Source organism: Pogona vitticeps, chromosome 4, assembly GCF_051106095.1.
Source record: "Pogona vitticeps strain Pit_001003342236 chromosome 4, PviZW2.1, whole genome shotgun sequence".
NCBI classification, from domain to species: Eukaryota; Metazoa; Chordata; class Lepidosauria; order Squamata; family Agamidae; genus Pogona; species Pogona vitticeps.
The window spans coordinates 34,018,276-34,040,551 of NC_135786.1; the positions used below are offsets into that span (position 1 = coordinate 34,018,276).

At 42.2% G+C, this 22,276-nt stretch overlaps 1 protein-coding gene across 1 annotated transcript in view; it reads left to right on the forward strand.

The window, feature by feature from the left end:
• The window catches only part of NECAB3 (N-terminal EF-hand calcium binding protein 3), a 115,447-nt gene that overhangs the window by 43,559 nt on the left and 49,612 nt on the right, over positions 1-22,276 (forward strand). Inside the window, exons 2-3 of the mRNA XM_020814229.3 lie at positions 9,866-9,890; positions 12,179-12,287. Of these exons, the coding sequence (XP_020669888.3) occupies positions 9,866-9,890; positions 12,179-12,287 (134 nt within the window). The remainder of the gene's footprint in view (positions 1-9,865; positions 9,891-12,178; positions 12,288-22,276) is intronic.

Here is a 22,276-nt window from a genome sequence, read left to right on the forward strand (position 1 = left end):
TACTGCAGTGAAAACTGTGCTTACAACCTGGGGTTCAATCCCAGGTAGCCGGCTCAAGGTTGACTCAGCCTTCTATCCTTCTGAGGTGATTGTGTAACCTGCATAATTAACATGTAAACAGGCCAGAGAGTGCTTGAAGTGCTATAGGGCAGTATATAAGCAGCACACTTTGCTTTTTGCTTTGCTCTCTAAAACTCAGAAAAATCTCTGGTGGAGGAAAATGTAGGCTTCCTTGTCTAGATGTAAAATTCTCTAAAATCTGGCTAATGGCTTTTTCAGGAATACAGGATGATTGTTTCATGTTCAGACCCCATCTTTACCAACCACAGGTACTCATTATCTGCTAAAGTGGGAACTTATTGCCTTGCACCACAATCAGAGAGATGGTGCAGAAGTGTTTGGTGGTGGTGGAAGTCATTATGTAGTTGTATTCATGTACTCTTCAAGTCAAAAAAGAACCATCAGGGAGTGTTTAAATTCCAGAGTTCACTTATACAGCTTAAATTTCTCTAGTATACTAGAGAAATCAGATTCGTGGCTCAGCCTAAGGAACAGGTGGGAAAAATGTGATCTGTAGGCCACATGGGGCCCTCTGAATTCAATTTGGTGGCCCTAGCTCTCCCAAGCTACCCAATCTTCTCCTCTTCATGCATTCCCATTATCTCTACTTATCAGAAACAGGCCATGTTTTCTGGACTCTATGGTAGATAATTGCCTCGATTCTGTCTCTATTGTTTGCCTCTTGAAGGTGCTCTGATAATAGTTCTGTAGCTACAGATGGTGCTAAATGTGCCTTTGCATATTACATCTATGTTTTTAAAAATGTAATGATCAGTTGCCTGGTTAGAGAGGGAGATATGATTATTATTAAGGTCTTGCAAGCAGAGAAGAAGAATCTGACTCGTATAACATGCATCATGTTGCATCCCTGTTAACTGTCTCTACGATACCTCTTCTGTTGCATTGGTGGCTGTCTTCATCAGGTCTCCAAGAACATATGTGCATGACGTCCATAACCTTTACTTAGGACAGAGGAGATGCATGGAAATTAATGTACAAATTTGGTGCACTCAACTTAATAGCAGCAGGGATGGTACTATGGGGTCATTTATCTAAGCACCATCTGCCACCCACTCCACCCTGAAGCATGGGCACACACACAATCCCAAGGGACAGAAGGAAAAGTTGTGCAGGCTATTCAGGAAGCCTGGCTTTGGTAGATTCTGAAGCCACCCATTTGGGAGACAGAGTCATTGTTAATGGTGATAAGTAGGTTCTGTCCCACCATGCGATAGTGGTTGCCGTCTTCTCATATGTCCATGTAGGGTCAGAGCCACACTGATTCTTAAAATTGCCTTGTTGGGCAGAAGACTATCGAAGTGCCAAAGTCATTTCTTTTCTTTGTTTGAAAGTACACACTCCCTTTCTTTCTCTCTTTCTGTAGTAGGACAGTGTTGGGTTGTGGTTTTGTTTGTTGTTGTTGGGTGTGTGTGTGTGTGTGTGTGTGTTTTTTACATTGTGCTTTCTTGGGTGGCAGGCCACTCCTGTGAAGCATTTACTTTCAAGTGAATGCTCATGGCTGTGTAAGCTGCAAATCTACTAAAGCAACAAAACCAATCTCTCCAGTGCACTTATGTTTTAAAACAACTTGGAACTCAGCCCATTGTAATTCTGCAGTATCTGTGTCAGCTCTTTACAAATGAAGGTGGTACATTTGAATCTCCTCCACAGGCCTGCAGCTAGCCTAAGATGTCCTGATTACATCAGCCTGTGCTCATAACTGGGGAGAAGAGCATAGCTTAGTTGGTCTGATGGTATGAGAAGAAAGAGAGAGGGGAGGAGCTAGTAACAAATTATTTTTCCAATCTTGCTTCTAATAGTTCACATTCTTCTGTCAGAGCCAAAAAAACCAACAACCTCAAAACCATACAGATTATAGTATATCATGCCCCAAACTGGATTCTTCTGTGACCTCATTTCCACACAAAATTGGTTTCTGTACTGAACCCTTTTACTCTTTTATCATATTGAGGAACATTTATGAAGATGCTCTTGGCAACCGGACCAAATTCACATATTATCACTTCCTAAAGGGGATTAGGGGCTTGTCTCAGATAAATTATGGGTAGGACTATGTCAGGGCAAGTCTAGATATATCACATGGCACCAATATAAACAAATCAGGATTGGAAGTAGTTTCTGGGTCATCCTCAGACAACAGCTTGACAGATTGATTTGAAACTTGGCAATATAGGACACTGCATTTTAAGGATAGTCTGTACCAGTTTTTAAACAGGAAGGCTCAGAAGCAGCTTATTTGTAAGAGTTTAAACTTTGATGAACAGTTTCAAGCAGTTTGACAAGTAATGCCTGGTGTCCTTCACTCCCAGGTATTAGGTAAGTTTGCTGATTTCTCCATTTGTACAGCATCCTTCAGGAAACCATTTGTTGTGTTAGAGAGAAAAGTCTAGCGTGTGATCTGCCATAGTTGTTAAGGCATTTGTAGTTAAAATGTAGTTTTTCAGGTAATTTCATCCTACAGTGCAGAGATGGGCAATTTTCAGAAGTGCACTGAAAGGTATGGTTGGTCAACGTGAACATTGCTGGAGAGGACCAATTTGCCTCCATCTGCACTTTTTGAACCCTTACCAGGGAGTTCCGCTATTTTGGCTGCAGTTTATCTCTTCTCAGTGAGTGTGGTCACTTGGAACAGACTAAACTAGAGCCTTGCAGCTCCTTCTGATGTCATTTTCTGAAATGGCTTATGAGGTGCTTCAGGATATCAGAAATTGAACACTTCCCCTGATTGTCTGCAAAGGGTTAGGGGACATGAAATTATTTTTTTTCTTGTGCCTGCTAGATCATTGCTGATGCCATGAATCACTTCAATTAAATAATAAAAACATTATTTGCCTATATATTGCTGATTGAGATTCTTGATCGACATTTAAAAACACAGGCAAAGGAAAAAACTAATTTAATTGAAGTGATTCATGGCATGAGTGATGATCAAGCAGATTCCAACAGATAATTTGACTTCCCTTCACCCTCCACAGCTGATCAAGGGAAGCAAAAGCATTTCCAAACAAGCATGAAGTTGCAAGATTAACTTGTAGAGATTGTGAAGCAGATAATGAGTTCTGTCTTCCCGTAGCTTGTTTATTGAATTTACTGGTCCTATAGGACAGGGGTCCTCAAGCCCCAGTCCATGGCCCAGTGCTACTCCGTGGGCTTCCTGGAACTGGACTGTGGAGATGGATCTCTACCACCACCCCGTACGGATGCACGGTCTGACTGCATATAATTATCAACTTAATAAAGTCAATAAATTGACTTTATTAAGTTGATAATTATATGCAGTCACATCAATTCTAACTAACCCAGTGGGGTCTCGACTTACGAACGACCCGATTTGCGAACAATTCGAGTTACGAACCTGCCCTATAGGGAAAGTAAGGACTCGACATGCGAACTTCCCTCGAGTTACGAACAGGGAAAAAAGTCCCCCCTCCCTCCCTTTAGAGGCTTCTGGAGGGGGGGAAAGGGTCAGAAACTTAAAAATAAATACTGTACTGTTAAATAAAGTCACTTACCAGGCCTTGGTAGCCCCCAAACCACAGGAAAAAGAGCAGGAAAGAGCTAAAAGCCAACACCCAGAAAGAGCCTGGCGGCCATTTTGTGGTTTTCCCCCCGCTCCTCTCCCCGCCTAACAGCTGATCGGCTGGCTCTGAGCAGGCTTCCAGAGGCTTGCTCAGCACCTAAAAAGCCTGCCTGAGTGCCTTTATGCTGAAAAAATCAGCACAACATGCTTTAAAACATTATTTAAAATTGGCTTCGTTTTTAAAAAAAAAGAGTTCTAAAGTGCTGCTTTTAGTGTTCCCTGCCTTCCCTGAACCTAAGGGGAAAAAAGAAAGAAAATATCCCCCTCTAGTGGCAGAAGGCAGAATAGCAGCTTCCCATTAGTTTCTATGGACAGAAAAGAGCAGATACTGATTAAATGGTTTTCAATGCATTCCTATGGGAAATGCAGATTCGACTTAAGAACTTTTCGACTTGAGAACCACCTTCCAATACGGATTAAGTTCTTAAGTCGAAACCCCACTGTATAGTGACATTCCTAGGATTTTATAAATATGAAATACTGAGAAGTGGTTTAACATCCCCTTCTTCTGGTGGCATTTGGTCACATTTCATTATGGCAATCCTTCCTAGGGTAGATGAAAATGCAGTTTTACTAGTGTAGCTTGCCAAGGCTGCATAGGCTGGCTTTTCTTCCAGGAGGTACAGTGCAAAATCAAAATCTTAAATTTTTATAGACAAGTTTTATCAACTACACTTATTGTTGTCCTCTCCTGTTGGTAGATACATGGACACACACACACACACACACTTTAATTATGGTGGTCCCCTTTCTCATTATTTTTTAAATACACTGACCTAATTTCACTCCCAGGATCTCTGAGCCATCAGAGCCAATAGCCATGCTGCTGGGGGTGGGCTGGGATCTGGAATTTGAGGTCCAAAACAGTAACTTTTGCAAGATCAGGAATGAGGGGCAGAGACTATGTTCTATAAAAAGTAACGCATGAATATTTCTGAATATATATACTATAATAATTGCAGAATTTTCTCATATATATGACAAAATTCTGCAATTAATGACTTTTACAGACTGGCTGTTTTGGTGCATGTTGAATTGGGCTATAAAAGGTCAGTTGAGGTCAAGGGGAAGAAGTGATGCTCCAAATGGTATACTCCTCCTGTCCAAATGGCATATTGAATTTTGGCTCATTTCATTGTCAATGTCCTCCATCATAGAGAATCCTACTGGACCATATCTACTTATACCATCAGGGGAAGCACTTAATTGACAATGGAATGAGCCAAAGTTCGATATGCTGTTTGGACAGGAGGAGTATACCAGTTGGGGCATCACTTCTTCCCCCTAACGTCAACCGACCTTTTGTAGCGCAATCCAGCATGCACCAAAACAGACTGTCTGTAGAAGTCATTAATTGCAGAATTTTATCATATACTGTACTGTATACCTTACTTTTTATAGAACATAGCCTCTGCCCCTCAATCCTGATCTTGCAAAAGTTACTGTTTTGGACCTCAGATCCCAGATCCCATCCCACCCCTAGCAGCATGGCTAGGATTGCCATAAAGTGAAATGTGACCAAATGCCGCCAGAAGAAGGGGCTGTTAAACCACTTCTCAGTATTTCGTATCTATAAAATCCTAGGAATGTCACTATATGTCAGAATTGATGTGACTGCATATAATTATCAACTTAATAAAGTCAATTTCCTCTTAGAGCTTTCAATGTATAAAGTACTCAGAAGCTGTTTACTGGTTCCTCATTCTGGTGGCATTTTGGGGCCATTCAGTTCATCCACGGCCACACAAGTAGCAGAGAAAGGGACCCCATCAGTCACACACACTCCATGTGACCTTGGCTGGTCCTCCCCTGGGAAGCACAGTGAGGATTCAGATTCCACCCACGGCCAATGGCTCTATACCCAGAAGCTCCAACCTGTTGAGCTGTACAAGCTCCCGGGCTTTCATATGCCATCAGATTATTTTGCTGTTTTTAAGCATTATCAAGACAGGACAACCCCCCCTCCCCAAAAGCCTGTTTCTTTCATGCTGTCAAATTCAGGGGTATTTCCCCCCCCCCCGACAGTAGAATGCAGGATGTAGTGCACTTAAAAATTTTATTCTGGTATATTTAAAGCCTCCGCGTCTTTGTCTCAAGCTCTTGAAAATTTAAAGATACGAGAGTAACAGGAATGTAGCAAAGATGCAATTTGGGTTATCTTTGTGCAGCTTTCTTGTGCTTTCCTACTTAAAATGTGTCAAACACTGAAAGCCTGTGCACAGATGGACCTTTACTGAGGCCTTGCAGACAGGAGCAAATCTCTGATTGTGCAGGGAAATAAAATCTGCCCCAGCTGAACACAGCAATTGTTCATCCATTGGGTTAGCAGGGCGGTCTTCCTCCTCAGGCTCCATCAACAACATGAATGCCTACTTTTGCATCTGGATTCACCCACCATTTGTTGCTCTGCCTTCGATCCCGCTAACCAGCTGCCACTGACTAGACCCACTTTTTTCCCTAGTGCTCATGTATATTTCGATGTGCATACAGGGTTAGTTGTCATATAACAGAATGGCCTACAGAAAAGTCAAGGCCCTTAGTTTCCTTTTTGATGATATCTTTCAAACCTGTGCTGCTTGAAAGATTCTGGGAGATGTAATTAAAAAGAAGAAGAAGAAATAATTCCAAATTCTAGAAACAATGTAATATATGAAAGGACAGCACTGACACTAAAGGACAGCCATTAGTCTAATGATTTTCTACAGATACAGTAATGCTGATGCACACATAGAATTCCTGAGCATCCCTCTCCCATGCTGCTTCATTAATTTTATGGGAGACAACAGATGCTTATGCTTCCACTGAACTGAACTTGGTCTGAGGTTTTGTCTTGACACGTGTTGCCTGGAGTGTGATGTGCATTTAGCCCCACATTTTTTATTTTACAGAGATTTAGGCTTTGGGCATGGAAAACTTACTTTATGGGGCAACAGTTCCCAAAAATGATGGTCAGTTTGCACAATTTGGCTTTGCATTTTCATCTGTACCAATGGAAGAGGTGAATTCCTCCTTCATCCTCTCCTTTTTTCTAAGTTAAATATAGATAAAGGTTCCCCTTGACATTTAGTCCAGCCGTGTCCGACTCTAGGGGGCGGTGCTCATCCCCGGTTCCAAGCCATAGAGCCAGCGTTTGTCCAAAGACAGTTTCCATGGTCACGTGGCCAGCACAACTAGACACAGAACACCATCACCTTCCCACCGAGGTGGTATCTATCTACTCACATTTTTACATGCATTTGAACTGCTAGGTTGGCAGGAGCTGGGACAAGCGACGGGAGCTCACTCCATCCCGTGGATTTGATCTTACGACTTCTGGTCTTCTGACAGAGGCTTCTGCGGTTTAACCTGCAGCGCCACCACTTCCCATAAGCTGAATATAGGGCTTGTCAATTCCATAATGGCACAAAAGAAAGATGAAAGAGGATATATATTTGCACATTGATGAAGGTTGTGGTGGTGGTAGTGGTGAGGATAATGATAACAATGAATTAATGTGCATAAACAATATTAAGTTATTTGAAAGTTCTCCTGATAAACTGAATAGTATCTTAAATATCATTAAGCCTTACAGTGTATATACCAAAATGAATTTTCGTGTTGATAAATATTTACAAGAAAAGAGGCAAATTCTCAGGGGGCAGTAACTACAATCTCACTAATGAACAGTTTATTCAGTTCTTTGAAGAACAGAAAACCTATAAGTATCCACAAAAATCTCAATATAAACCACAAGGAACTTAAATTGTTATAGAGGAGGAAGTACTTTGATAGAGTGAAGATCATACTCAAAACAGAACTGGATACAAAAGGAAAAATTACTATATTAACCGCTGGGGAACTCCAATGTGAACATATTCTGTTGCAACGGTGTACTAAAAGTACAATGATCTTGAGCATTTAAACACAAAAATGCAAGTGTTCCTATGAAAATACCAGTGACATCATCCAAAAGCATGTACAGAGAGCCTTTACGTATTTGCTATGAAGCATGGAGGCGTATGGCTCTCCTGACCTGAAGAATCTCTGTCTGGGTCCAATAGACAAGCTTCAGAATCATTTCCATGGGAGCACTGGTTTGTTTCATCCGACAGCAGTAGAAAACAACAAAGGACTAAAAGTATTACTACTTGCAAATGAGAAGCTACTGAAAGACTGCAGCGCAGGGATGCATAGCCTGAGAAATCATTACAGGGACAACACCTCACTTATCTCCTAGATCAGACGTGGGCAATTAATTTCTATAGGGGGCCACATGAAAAATCTGAACTGAGTTAGGGGGCCGAACCAACTTTACTTAAAAATAAAAGATAAGCAACTGATCAACTTTAGACAAAAAGCTATAAATGGTTTTGATGTTCCACTTGTTCAGTGAGAGAAATCCAGTCTGTCTTGGGCTTGAACAAGAGCTTGAACACCAGACTGGGGTGACGACCGGCGGGCTGGACAAGAGCGGCTTGCGGGCCGCATGTGGACCTCGGGCTGCACTTTGCCCAGGTCTGTCCTAGATGATAATGTTGGTAAGCAGCAATTGAAAAAGGTAAAGGTAAAGGTTCCCCTTGACAATTTTTGTCCAGTCGTGTTCGACTCTAGGGGGCGGTGCTCATCCCCGTTTCCAAGCCATAGAGCCAGCGTTTTGTCCGAAGACAATCTTCCATGGTCACATGGCCAGTGCGACTTAGACACGGAACGCTGTTACCTTCCCACCGAGGTGGTCCCTATTGATCTACTTGCATTTGCATGTTTTCGACCCGCTAGGTTGGCTGGAGCTGGGACAAGCGACGGGCACTCACTCCGTCGCGTGGATTCGATCTTATGACTGCTTGGTCTTCTGACCCTGCAGCACAGGCTTCTGCGGTTTAGCCTACAGCGCCACCACGTCCCAAACAGCAATTGAACCTGTGGCTTAAATAAGACCATTTTAAGACTGAATCAGAGGGATTCATATATACAATCCAAGTCCAAGTTATTTGTGCTGGATATTATCTGAAAATAATTATGAAGCAAGGTGTAAGTGATATATGTAGGACCTGTAATGAATCCATAGAAACAATTCATCATATCATAGCTGGATGCCCTAAGCTAGCATCAACATATTATATGTGCAATCAAAAGCTACAGTGGTGCCTTGACTTACGAACCTAATCTGTATTGAAATGGTGGCTGTAAGTCAAAATGTTCGTAAGCCAAAGCACCATTTCCCATAGCATTGAAAACCGATTAATCCGTTCTGACCGAAGAAAAAAATATCAATTTTTTAAAAACTGTAAGTCCCACACTGGGACTGGGGGAAAAAAAAACAGAAACATACCCCCCCAGCCCAAACCTACCCTCCAAAACCTGCCCAGAACAACTTTTTTAAAAGAAAAAAAGCAGCAGCTTACTAGTCTGAAGACGCCCAGGGGTTTGCCACCACCACGATTACCACCCTCGGAGGCCTCCCAGGGTAGGGTTGCCAGATACATGAGTACAAAAAAGAGGACATAGAAAGCCAAAAAGGAGGACATATTGGGGGGCTCTGTGCACAGGGGTGGGATGGGGGGGCATGTCACTTTTGGAATTAGGTACTGGGGAGTATAGCTCTTTGATCATGGGGCAATACCATAACCATTCAACCTACTCAATCTTGAAAGGTCAAGACTGGGAAAGTTACATTTTTGGACTACAAAACTCAGAATCCACTGGCCACTGTGTTTTCGTGTTTTTAAAAATGTTTAAAAATAAAAACAAAACAAAACAAATCTACATATACACTTACTGGGCTCCGAGGACCAATGGAGACAATCTATTCCTTCCTTTAATGGAGACCCATCCCCCTTGTTTTATTTAAATAGAAATAGAAATTAAAGACATTTTCAGTAGAGCTGAGAAGACTGGGCCCAAATGATCCATGTTCTTGTTTAGGGGTTTCCATATGCTAAGTATCCATTCTGCTCATCGTTCTTATTGCTCTTTATCTTTAAATTAGACTTAGACTGAATGGTCCTTAAAACAGATGACATACTCTAACATGGACCTTTAAGACAGGAACCATGCCCTCTGGAAAAGGATTTGTGGCCAACTATGATACCTTTGAGCTAGGAATGATCTTGTATGAACTTGGCATGTTTCACATTGTTTTTGTGTTCAATTTCACATGCATACACATAATGGAAATTTAGGTTTTATTCACAGATATTGTCCTGAATCCTTTTTTTTTCCTTTCAGATTTTTCGACGAGCTGACAAGAATGGTAAGTGATCTGCTGCATAATTTCTTGGTGCTGCTTCTTCAGTTATTCTCATTTAAACACATAGTCTTCGCCTCCCCACATCTTCTTGACAGCTAAGGATGGGCAGCAATGCACTTAATCCAGCATCCAGTACTTAACATAGCCTTTCAAAAATAGAATTTAAAAACGCCTTAATTTCCATTCTGTCTCTTCTTCAAGACGCTTATGGTTGACATACATGCTTGCTTCCTCCCCTGATTTCATCTTCACCACAGCCTATGAGGTAAGTTAGGCTAGGAGGTATAATGGGCACTAGGCTGCCCAGTGAGCTTTAGTGATTAATGGATGATACCAGGATCTCTCCACTCTTGGCCCTATAACCACTATACACCATTGATTGTCAATGTTTTCCATATAATCTCCTGCACTGTAAAAACTAACATCTGTGTCGTAGTAAGCCTCTAAATTTGTCACTGGATAACCCAAACATGAGGCATCATGAGTATGAGTAGGCTACCTGATACAGGTCGTAGCCAATGGTCAAGATTTAATCCCCAAACATTACACATCTGCCTCTGTCCCTTGCTGTCTATCACTATGACAGTTGCTGTTACCATTTCCCATATTCGTAGCAATGCATGCTGCTTGCTCTGCAAACCTGAATGTTGATCATTCCTCCTATTTCCATCAGTTCTGCCTGTTGCTGTTGATCTTTTCATTGCCATTCTGTTATCTTCTCTAACCTTTATGTCTCCTGTGACTACTGTGTTTATTTTCTTGTCACTCCTAAGAAACTGGTCTGAATTTTATGATAGGACACTTTTAGTTTTGTTGTGATTTTTGTCAGCTCCTTTGAGCAATTCTTTATATATGCACATAATATTACATGTATTTTACAATTTAAATCCTCCATATCTCACAAGGCTGGCCATTTTATTCTCAATTTGCAGACAGCAACCAAGGGCCTGTCTGCAGAAACTGGATTAAATAAATTCACAGAGGTTCTCATTTTCCCAGCATTAAGTTCATTTTAGATTCGATTAGTCATCCTTCAGTCTCGAGAGACTATGGTAACGTGCTCTGTATGGAGGACTTGGAACAGCATCTAGTGTGGCTGAGAAGGCCAATTGGAGAGTGACAACCCCTTCCACACTGAAGACAAATACAATCTGTCCTCTGTCCAGCTCCCTGATTTTCCTGGTTTGCCTTGGCCTGCTGGACAAGGGTCTCTTCAAAATGGGAGAGGCCGTGATGCAACGCCTGCCTCCAGGCTGAACGCTCAGATGTCAGGGTTTCCCATCTGTTGAGGTCCATTCCTAAAGCCTTCAGATCCCGCTTGCAGATCTTGTATCACAGCTGTGGTCTTTCTTTGAGGCAATTTCTCTGCACTAATTATCCATGCAGGAGATCTTTTGGAATCCAACCATCAGCCATTCTCACAGCATGCCCAAGCCAACATAGATGTCGCTGTTTCAGTAATGTATACATGCTAAAAATTCCAGCTCATTCTAGGACTACTCTATTTGTCCTGCCAGGTGATATCAAAAATGTTGGAGGCAACGCATATGGAATGTGTTCAGCTTCCTCTCCTGCCATGCACAAAGGGTCCAGGACTCACTGCAGTAGAGGAGTGTGCTCAGGACACAGGCTCTATAGACCTGGATCTTGGTATATGTTGTCAGCTTCTTATTGAGCCATACTCTGTGAGTCTAGAGAACATGGTAGCTGCTTTGCCAATGCATTTATCCAGCTCAACATCTAGGGAGAGAGTATCAGAGATTGTTGAGCCAAGGTACACAAAGTCATGAACAACCTCCGATTCTTGCGTGGAGATGGTAATAGAGGGAGGTGAATCCACACCCTGGCCCATGACTTGTGTTTTCTTCAGGCTGATTGTTAGTCCAAAATCTTGGCAGGCCTTGCTAAAATGATTCATGAGTTGTTGGAGGTCTTCAGCAGAGTGGGCAACAATGAATGCTCATCTCATTATAAGTATTTGTGATCCACACTAAACACTCAGATCTTTCTTTGACCTGTAGTTGCTAACAGGATGAGTGGCTTCCACTTGTAGTATAGAGTGTGCAGTACATGAGCCTGGAGTTTATGGCTCATATTTGCAGCCATCTCTGCCACCTCCAAAAGCAGTATTCACCATTGCTCAGCAATGAATTCCTGCCTCACATGTTCTGCCATAATTTTCTCCTGGTACAAAATATGATGAATTAAATAGTAGAGCATACAGGGGACCCTGCTTCCTTTCTCTCTTTCTGAAAAGATGTAATTATTCCTTTTCTTTCATTCAAATGTAGATGATGGGAAGCTGTCATTTGAAGAGTTTAAGAATTGTTGTGCTGATGGCATCCTCAGCTCTGAAGAACTATGGGAACTGTTCAGCAGGATTGACAGGCATCATTCAGGGTGAGTAACCATTTACTGCAGGCAAAGAGCTTTGCTGCTCAGGCGCCACCTTCTGTTGGACTGCATTAGTTTAGAACACTGGAGCAGAGAAAGTTCCCAGAATAAGGGGGTCTATTGCTTTCCAACTGAAGACAAGGAAAGTCTATAGGTCAATAGTAGTAGTAGAGTACCTGCAAATGAAATGTCCCTGATTCCTCTGGCATCTCCAGGTAGGCCTGAGAAAGTTCCTGGGCCACCAGAGAGCAACTGCCAGCCATTGTACATGAGTAATTCGGATGAAAATCTTTTCCCCAGATGTTGTGGGACATCAGCTGCCCAAACCCCTGGGAACCATAGTCCAAACAACATCTGGTAAATGAAGTCTGGGAATCACTTGTGTAGACAACTTTGGAGAGCCAGAGTGTTGTAGTGGACAGAGTGTTAGACTAGGACTCAAAGGCCTGGGTTCAAATCCCCATTCAGCCACAGAAACTCACTAGGAGTTGATGGCATAATAAATCACCCTTTGAACATATCACGTAGCTTGAAAACCTAGAAGTGACTGGACAGCACATCACCACTACGGTCAACATTGTGATACAAAGAAAAAGGGGATATAATAGAGATACAAGTAGCTGCCTTACACTTAATCAGATCCATTGTCCCTTTAACCCAGTGGTTACTAACATTGGGTAATCCAGCTGTTTTGGACTTCAGTTCCCAGAAACCTTGGCCAGCACATCTGGTGATGAAGAATTCTGGGAAATGCAGTCTAAGAGCAGCCAAGTTACCGAAGGTTGGGAACCATTGCTCTAACCATTGCACTGTCAACAGTGACCAGCAGTAGCTCTTCAGGGTTTTTGGCAACAATTTCTCCAGACATACATGTCAAAGATTGAATCTGGGACCTTTGCTTGTTTATGGCTTCTCCACACAGGGGAGGCTATTTTTTTCTCTCCATCTTGATTCCTTTACATGAAAGGACCTGGGTAATATAAGCATGTGTTCTACGACAATTGGTTGGCTTTTGTTGTTTGTTGTTTAGTTTTTAAGTCATTTTCAACTTTCGTGACCCCATGGGCCAGAGCATGCCAGGCCCTCCTGTCTTCTACTGCCTCCCAGAGTTGGGTTAAATTCATGTTGGTAGCTTCAATTACATTGTCCAACCATCTCATCCTCTGCCGTCCCCTTCTCCTCTTGCCTTCACACTTTCCCAACATCAGGGTCTTTACCAGAAAGTCTTCTCTTTTCATGAGATGGCCAGAGTATTGAAGCCTCAGCTTCAGGATCTGTTCTTCCAGTGAACACTCAGGCTAGATTTCCTTTAGAATGGATAGGTTTGTTCTCCTTGCAGTCCAGAGGACTCTCAAGAGTCTCCTCCAGCACCACAATTCAAAAGCAATTCTTCAGCAGTCAGCCTTCTTTATAGTCCATAGCTTTGACTATGCAGACCTTTTTCGGTAAGGCGATGTCTCTGCTTTTTAAGATGCTTTCTATGTTTGTCATTGCTTTCCTCCGAAGAAGCAGGTGCCTTTTAATTTTGTGGCTACTGTCAACATCTGCAGTGATCATGGATCCCTAGAAAGTAAAATCTTTCACTGCCTCCATATCTTCCCCTTCTGCTTGCCAAGAGGTGATGGGACCAGTGGCCGTGATCTTAGTTTTTTTGAGGTTGAGCTACAGACCATTTTTTGCACTCTCCTCTTTCACCCTCATTAAGAGGTTCTTTAATTCCTCCTCACTTTCTGGCATCAGAGTGGTATCATCTGCATATCGGAGGTTGTTGATATTTCTTCCAGCAGTCTTAATTCCGATTTGGGATTCATCCAGTCCAGCCTTTCGCATGATGTATTCTGCATATACATTGAATAAGCAGGGGGACAATATATAGCCTTGTTGTACTCCCTTCCCAATTTTGAACCAATCACTTGTTCCATATCCAGTTCTAATTGTTGCTTCCTGTCCCACCTATAGATTTCTCAGGAGATAGATAAGGTGGCCAGGCACTCCCATTTCTTTAGAGATTTGCCATAGTTTGCTGTGGCCCACACAGTTAATGGCTTCTGGAACTCTCTGGCTTTCTCCATAATCCAGCACGTTAGCAATTTGGTCCCGGGTTTCCTCTGCCGCTTCGAAATCCAGCTTGTACTTCTGTGAGTTCTCAGTCCACATACTGATGAAGCCTACCTTGTAGGATTTTGAGCATAACCGTGCTAGCATGTGAAATGAGTGCAATTGTACGGTAGTTGGAGCATTCTTTGGCACTGCCCTTCTTTAGGATTGGGATGTAGACTGATCTTTTCCAATCCTCTGGCCACTGCTGAGTTTTTCAAACTCGCTGGCATATTGAGTGTAACACCTTAACAACGTCATCTTTTAAGATTTTAAATAGTTCAACTGGAATGCCATCACCTCCACTGGCCTTGTTAGCCATACTTTCTAAAGCCCACTTGACTTTGCTTTCCAGGATGTCTGGCTCAAGGTCAGCAACCACACTATCTGGATTTATTCGGGGCATCCAGATTGTTCTGATAAAATTCTTCTGTGTAATATCGCCACCTCTTCTTGATGTCTTCTGCTTCTGTTAGGTCCCTACCATTTTTGTCCTTTGTAATGTCCATCTTTGCACAAGAGGTTCCTTTAATATCTCCAATTTTCTTGAACAGATCTCTGGTTTTTCCCTTTCTATTATTTTCCTCTATTTCTTTGCACTGTTCATATAAGAAGGCCCTCTTGTCTCTCCTTGCCATTCTTTGGAAGTCTGCATTCAATTTTCTGTAACTTTCCCTATCTCCCTTGCATTTCGTTTCCCTTCTCTTCTCTGCTATATGTAAGGTCTCATTGGATAGCCACTTTGCTTTCTTGCATTTCCTTTTCTTTGGGATGGTTTTTGTTGCTGCCTCCTGTACAATATTACGAGCCTCCATCCAAAGTTCTTCAGGCACTCTGTCCACCAAATCTAGTTCCTTAAATCTGTTCTTCATTTCCACTGTGTATTCATAAGGGTTTTGGTTTAAATTATACCTGAGTAGCCCAGTGGTTTTTCCTACTTTCTTCAGTTGAAACTTGAGTTTTGCTATAAGAAGTTGATGATCGGTTGGCTAGTTATACAGTGTTTCGCCCCTTGTTTAATGTGGGATATACATTATACTTAACTTGATTAGTTCTATTCCATTTTGCTGAATGTAATGGCCCAGTGGCTGAAGGATGTGAATGTCCCAGTGGCTGAAAGTTGTTGAACAGAAGTATGGGACTGTAGCCCTTCGGATGTTACTGGATTACAATTCCCATCACTCCTGCTCAATGGAAATCCAACCAACATTGAAGTGGCCACCAATTCGCTCACCTGATGTCAAAGAACTGCGTTAGGTTTGAGGGACGTTAAAGGTAAAGGTAAAGGTTCCCCTTGACAATTTTTGTCCAGTCGTGTTCGACTCTAGAGGGCGGTGCTCATCCCCGTTTCCAAGCCATAGAGCCAACGTTTGTCCGAAGACAATCTTCCGTGGTCACATGGCCAGTGTGACTTAGACACAGAACGCTGTTACCTTCCCACCAAGGTGGTCCCTATTTATCTACTTGCATTTGCATGCTTTCACACCGCTAGGTTGGCGGGAGCTGGGACAAGCGACGGGCACTCACTAGGTGACCTCAAACTGTAAATTTGCTATAATTAGATAATTTACTGGGTCTGCTGTGTTATTTGTCTGTGAGGCACAAAAGGCCACTTTGTGCCAGTACAGGGAGTGCTACAGAGTCTGAAGATAGAACTTGGTATTCTAGGGAATTAAAGCTGTTTTAAAAATAGCCCAGGCTCTGATCATAATTAAGATAGCATGTTAACTTCACAGCAGTCTGCCTGAATTGCATGGATCAAACTCTGCTTTGCTATTTTTGACCAAGGGCAGATTAAAATGACATGTAAATTCTCTATGAAATATGCGAGAAAGTTTTTGTTTTGTTTTTGCTTTTGCTTTTAAGCAATGCAAAAGTTCTATCAGTCAGAGCAAAATGTAAGTTAAATTAAAGAATTGCATTGTAAACAAGTTAGGCTTTCTATTCTGTAGATTTTACTTTACCTCTTGACTTGTTTTAAAGAGATGGCACTGACGTATTGACAAGAAAGGAGATTCCCAAAGAAAGTCAGCTGGGAAACAGTGGTGCTTGGAAAAGTTTCTAGACATCACTCCCAAAATCTCCAGCCAATGTGGACAGCTACTCTGGGGCTATGTTGGCTGAGGATCCTGGAAGATATGGTCCCAAAAAGTTAATATTCCCAACCCCATGAAATACAGGCAGTACTTTACCACTGTGTTTAATGTTTATTCTTTATAGGGCCCTTGCAAGAATTCAAATGCTTCATGAACATGATCCATTTGCAGTGCTTGGGATAATCCTGTATAGTAAGTCAATATCAACATCCTTCAGATTGAGGATGAGCAAGCTGAGATAATGGCAGAATTACTCACCCAGAGTTACCTAGTGAGTTCTCTGTCTAGCAGCAGAAGAGAGACTTATTGATAGCCTTCACTCCAGTTCATTATAATAGCTGTTCATCTTGTAGAGAATAACTAAGGGATAAAAACTGTTTTTAGATGGTTGGAAGGTTGGACATTTCAGAAGGTTGGAAAAAAAGTGAATAATGACAGACCACTCCTTTGCTATTCCTTAAATTTCAAGGCAAGGCAATGCCTATATTTCTCCATAATGACTCTTTCTTGTCTCTTGTTCTTCATTTTCCATCTGTAAATAGCATCTTGTCCCTTTACTTTCTCCATCAAAATGCCCCTCCTTATCAGTCCTATACTGTTTCTTGCTTTATAGAGTGATCTTGCAGAGCTCGCACAAAAAGGTCCTTTCAGATCTGTGCCTCAGAATAATATTTCACTATTCATATATTCCACTAATTCTCACTCTGTGCAGAAGAGGTTGGTGACTCCCATTTTCCAGGGGGCAGAGAATCCATGCTGGCTTTTAGTCCAGCCTATACAAGACATATCCAAGGTACAAAACTTTATGCCTCCCAATTAATTTAGCACTATGGACAACTCTTTTACAGTCTAGAATAAAACCTAGAATTGCTTCATGCCACCCTGTGAAATTAGAGTAGCAGGCCTCTGGTGACTCAGCTAAAAACTGGTAAAGTGATAGAATTAAATGAACTATGGGACTATAGCTAAGTGATTGTGTTTATGCTTTGCACCTAAGTCCCAGAAAATACTCTAGTTTGAATTCCACCAACAGCACAAAGTAGGCAGTCTTGTAGTGATACACATACCAACTATAACATGACATTGGATCCTGGACTCAATTTAGAAAACAGTCCAGCTTAGAAAATAAATCTCAATGTGAAAATTAGAGTCTTTGTGCCCCCCCCCCCATTGACTGTCCCTGGAAATAAACCAATGCTTGTATATTTCTTTCTATCTTGTTGGAACTGCATGACATTTGCAAGCAGAGGATCCCCTTAGGAGGGGAATATGCACCCAAAAGTACAGACAAAACAGAAGCAGAGACAAGGGAGCTGTTCTGAATGAGAAACAGTTTAAAGCTTTTTTCTTGTCTTTTGTCCAGCTGTCAGCAAAATCCCAGAAAATGCAACAGAAGAGGGGCTGGAGGATAGATGTTAAGCATCCAGTGGCAAAGACAGAAATACTTGAACATCAAGTGTTTTCCTCCCAAGTCTGAAAGACGTCACCAAAACAATCTTAGCATTCATACTTTTGGAGAGAGGTCTAGCAAAAAGCATCAAACACTGGGTCATTCCGGTAACAGGTTTTTATAGCACATGCGAGGTAGAGTATTATTTCCTACAGAGAGCTTTTTAAATTGTGAGATTGACTTAGAAAGCACATCTCAGGCTGATCCAATCAGATGCATGCTGTGGATGATGATATGGGACTGATATCAACACATTCCACCTTTTGGAACCTAGCTTTGCTGGTTGGCTAGCTCAGTGACTTGCATACTTGGCTTTGGAGCAACTGGTTGGGAGGTCAGTTACCCACTGTCTTTCCCATAAAATAAGCCAGCCTGTGTAGCCTTGGGCAAGCTGTACAATCTCAGAGCACCAAGAAGGAGGGCATGGTAAGCCAGTTCTGAGTACTCTATACCTAGACAACCCTGAAAATGGTTGCCGTAAGTTGGAAGCAGCTTGAAACACATGCTGCTGCTGCTGCTGCTGCTGATGATGATGGAGGTGAAGTGGCAATTGTATTTGGAAACCAAACGGCAAATGATGTTCCCTGTTGAGCCATCCTAGCACTGGATAATGAGAACTTTCAGCTCCCATAGATGTAAAGAGTGGAGTCATATGCAACGCACTTTTCTAGGCTGTCTACAGTTATAAGAAATGATCCATTGATGCAACATAAAACCAACACTGACATCCAAAATTAGAACGAAGCAGAAAAACAAGAGTAATTAAAAGCCCAAATGATGGTGGAATCAGGGAACATACGTATGTATGAATTAACATAGAAGACAATGTCCCTAAACACTTCTTGGAAAAGTATAGCCTTCCACATCTTCTTAAAAGTTGAAAGGGAGGGGGGCTGACATATCTCTAACAGGAGCTCATTCCGCAAGGATGGGGCCATGACTGAGGAGGTGCCATTTCTGGTGGAAGTCTTCTTTGTTTCTCTCAGTGTGGTGACCCATTGAAGCAAGGCCTGTGAGGACCATGTGGTATGGGCTGATGTACTGGGGAAAGGACACTCCAAGCAATGGGGTTCTAAACTATTGAGGGCTTTGTAAGATAAAACCAAACCTTGAATCTGGCCTGGAAAGAAACAGGAAGCCAACGCTGGTGAGCCAACACTGGAGAGATGTGATCAAACATGCTCACACCTGAGACCAGCCTGGCCACTGCATTCTGCACCTGTTGTATTAAAACTTACAACAGAAACCTCTGGAGTAGGATCTCATGTCTGCAGGAATAATTCTCTATCTAAATATGAAGGAGCAAGAAGAAAAGGGGAGCATCCTCTAAAGGATTGATCCCCAACCTTGAATCCTCCGATGATCTTGGACTACCACTGACAGAAATCCTGGTGAGCACAGCTAGTGGTGAAGGCTTCTGGGAGTTTTAGTCCAAGAACATCTGGGGACCCGAGGTTGGGAACCACTGCTCTAAAGGAGAAGAATAGAAGCATAGAAATCTGCATGTAGATCTAGAAGAGATAAAGGGGGGACAACACAACAAGCTAGTTATAAGGCTAGTGCCCCTTTCACACCCTCAAAATCATTTCCTATATGTGTTGGTACTCTTTTCCAGCAACACACACCATGACTACTTTAACCTTTGTATTATTGTGTTCTAAAGCAAGTTTTCCTCACTAACATCTGCCAGATAGCTTTCACTCAACTACAACTGTACTGAGCAGATTAGCCCCAAAGCAACCACCTGCAAGACAGTCCATGCTGCTGTCACTGATAGCTATCTCAGTATACACTGCCAGCTATGCTGAGTTTTGCCTTTTGAAGATAGGGAAGTGCACAGATTCAGCATGAAAGTAGGACCCATCTATTTCCCCCATCATAGTCTGAACCTCACTGACTCCTGCAAAAGCAACATTGTGCCTCTTGGCTGTGTTGTTGCAGAAAGCACATCACATTCTCAAGTTAAGAAGGTGAATTTTGCAGACTCTGCTATCTTCTCATTGCAGACACATTAGGAGCTAGCCTATTACCATTAAATGGTTTGCAAAGGGAAATTGTTATTGCTACTGCACAAAGTAGCAGCCTTCTGGGAGCTTTATATACGATATTAGCTGGTTCATGCATAACCAGATACTTACTGTTTGAGCTGAGAAAGGAAAATTCTCTGTATTTGGTTCAAGTTTGGTGACATTTCTGAGTACAGTATTATCTATTCTCTTATTCCTGTATTGGAATAAATAGGTGGTATAAATCTACTAAGAGGGTGGGCAAGATAAACCCATCCCCTCTGTCAACATTTGCACTATAATGTTCATCATCCCTAGCCATTGTGGTCAGTGGCCTGATGGCTGGGGAGGACTGGAGTTGTAGGCACCAGCATGAAGAACTAAGTGTGTACTATGGTGTCATTTCAAATTTCTTGAAAATGGTTTTTTTAAAGCTACCCTTCTGTGTGTGATATTTTATGACCCTGATTGTTTAAGAGCTAAGTTTTAATCAAGATTTGACTTGGAAAGGCACTTGTGAGCATGTCTCAAGAAGCTTCAAAGAGATGTGATTTGATTATCCAGAGCTCTTTATTTCTTTGCCTAAAGCTAAAAAGAAAAATGGAGAAAGGAGGGGCAAAAAAGATGAAGTGACACTCTTGGAAGCTTCCAGGAACAGCTATTTACTTTTTTAAAATGCCAGTTTTTCAAAACATGGACTTTCACCCATCTCACTTCCCCTTTCTTGTGGGCTTGGGCTGTCTATGTGGATCCTAGGAAGATTGTAGAGGGAGAAAATTTACCACTGGATCCACCAAAGTTGCTTGCCCCTGCCGTTATAAAAAAAAACACCTCTGCACATGTGGATTCCTATGCAACCCAGATGGCATTGACTAGGCGCAAGAGGGAGTGATTTACAGGAATAAGAAAATAACCAAGGATCTTGGGAGCAGAATTTTCAGAGATTCTAGACTGAGGACTCTCAGCAGCCTGGAATGAAAGAGGGAGCCAAAAAATCAGGCAGGAAGACAAACAGAATATCATATCAAAGAAGATGCTGTGACTGGCTCCTGGAACCCTGAGCAGGAGCATTTCACACTGCAGCACTTTGTTGTAGACTCCACTTGTAGCCCTTCTAACTGGGAAGTGCTTCTAGGTGGACAGCTCCTAGTTCTTCTAAGTTAACAGTCTTGTGCAGCTGCTTCATGTTCCCTTATGATATTTTTAGTGTTAAAAAAAAAAAGATGTAAGACACAGCGGAAAAACACAACAGGGCTGGAAAGGGAAAATATATCATAATCTGGCCATCCTTTGAAATCTCATGTTTGCAGCAGGGCAACTGTGCCATAAACACTGTGCCTGGAAGCACCCTGGGATATCTGGCTTGCACAGGAGTAAAAGGCTGGGTACCCTTCGGGGAGACGAAATAGGTGACGGGGAGCTAATGGGAAGGAGAATGATGGGATAGCAACATACATGCCTGTCATAATATAGATCTAAATTTAGTGAAAAGTACAGTACCGAGGAAAGCTCTGTTCTAAGTGATTGGAAGAGGAAACGTGTGTCGCTAATAGTTCATCATCCTCTGTCAAAGTACCCATAAAGCTGGAAGTGGAAAAAGCACATTATGTTTCATGCATATTTGAGAGCTGGCTTTGTCTGTCGAGGGTGCCAACAGCCCTGCAAATAATGTTCTTTATTGTCGGTACTGGTGGCACTACCTCCCTTTAATGTCTTAATGGAACAAGGTGTTAAATTAACCTAGATTAATGTCAGGCAGCAAAAGACGATTCGCTGAAAAGTCAGGAAAGCAGCATGCAGGCTGAAGAAGAGGATATAGCAGGTTAAGGGATGTCTATATATGGCAATTGGAGTGGGCTGGAGTGAGCTAAACAGGTCTACTAGGAGGTGCGATCCTCACATTCAAATGGCATAGGGACCTCAAGCAACCCTATTTGGTCCACAGCAGTCTGCTGGCAAACAAAGTGGCCTAAGCGAGCCACTTCATAATATTGGCACATTCAATATTTCCTCAGCTCTGTAGAGGGACCAGGGAAGTGGGAAAACTATTAAATTTTTGTTAGAATGATAAATATGGGCTGACTCACTTTAAAAACAGCACTATGTTATTACAAGGTAGGTATGTGTATTAGGTACACATGCCTAACACTGTTTTTAAGATGATGCCTCTTGCTGCAGTGGTTAAAGTGCAGTACTGCAGCCAAAACTCTGCTCAGGACCTGGGTTCAATTCCAAGTAGCTGGCTCAAGGTTCACTCAGCCTTCCATTATTCCAAGGTCCATAAATTTAGTACCCAGCTTGCTGGAGAGGCAATGTGAAGTCTGCATAACTAAATTGTAAATCACC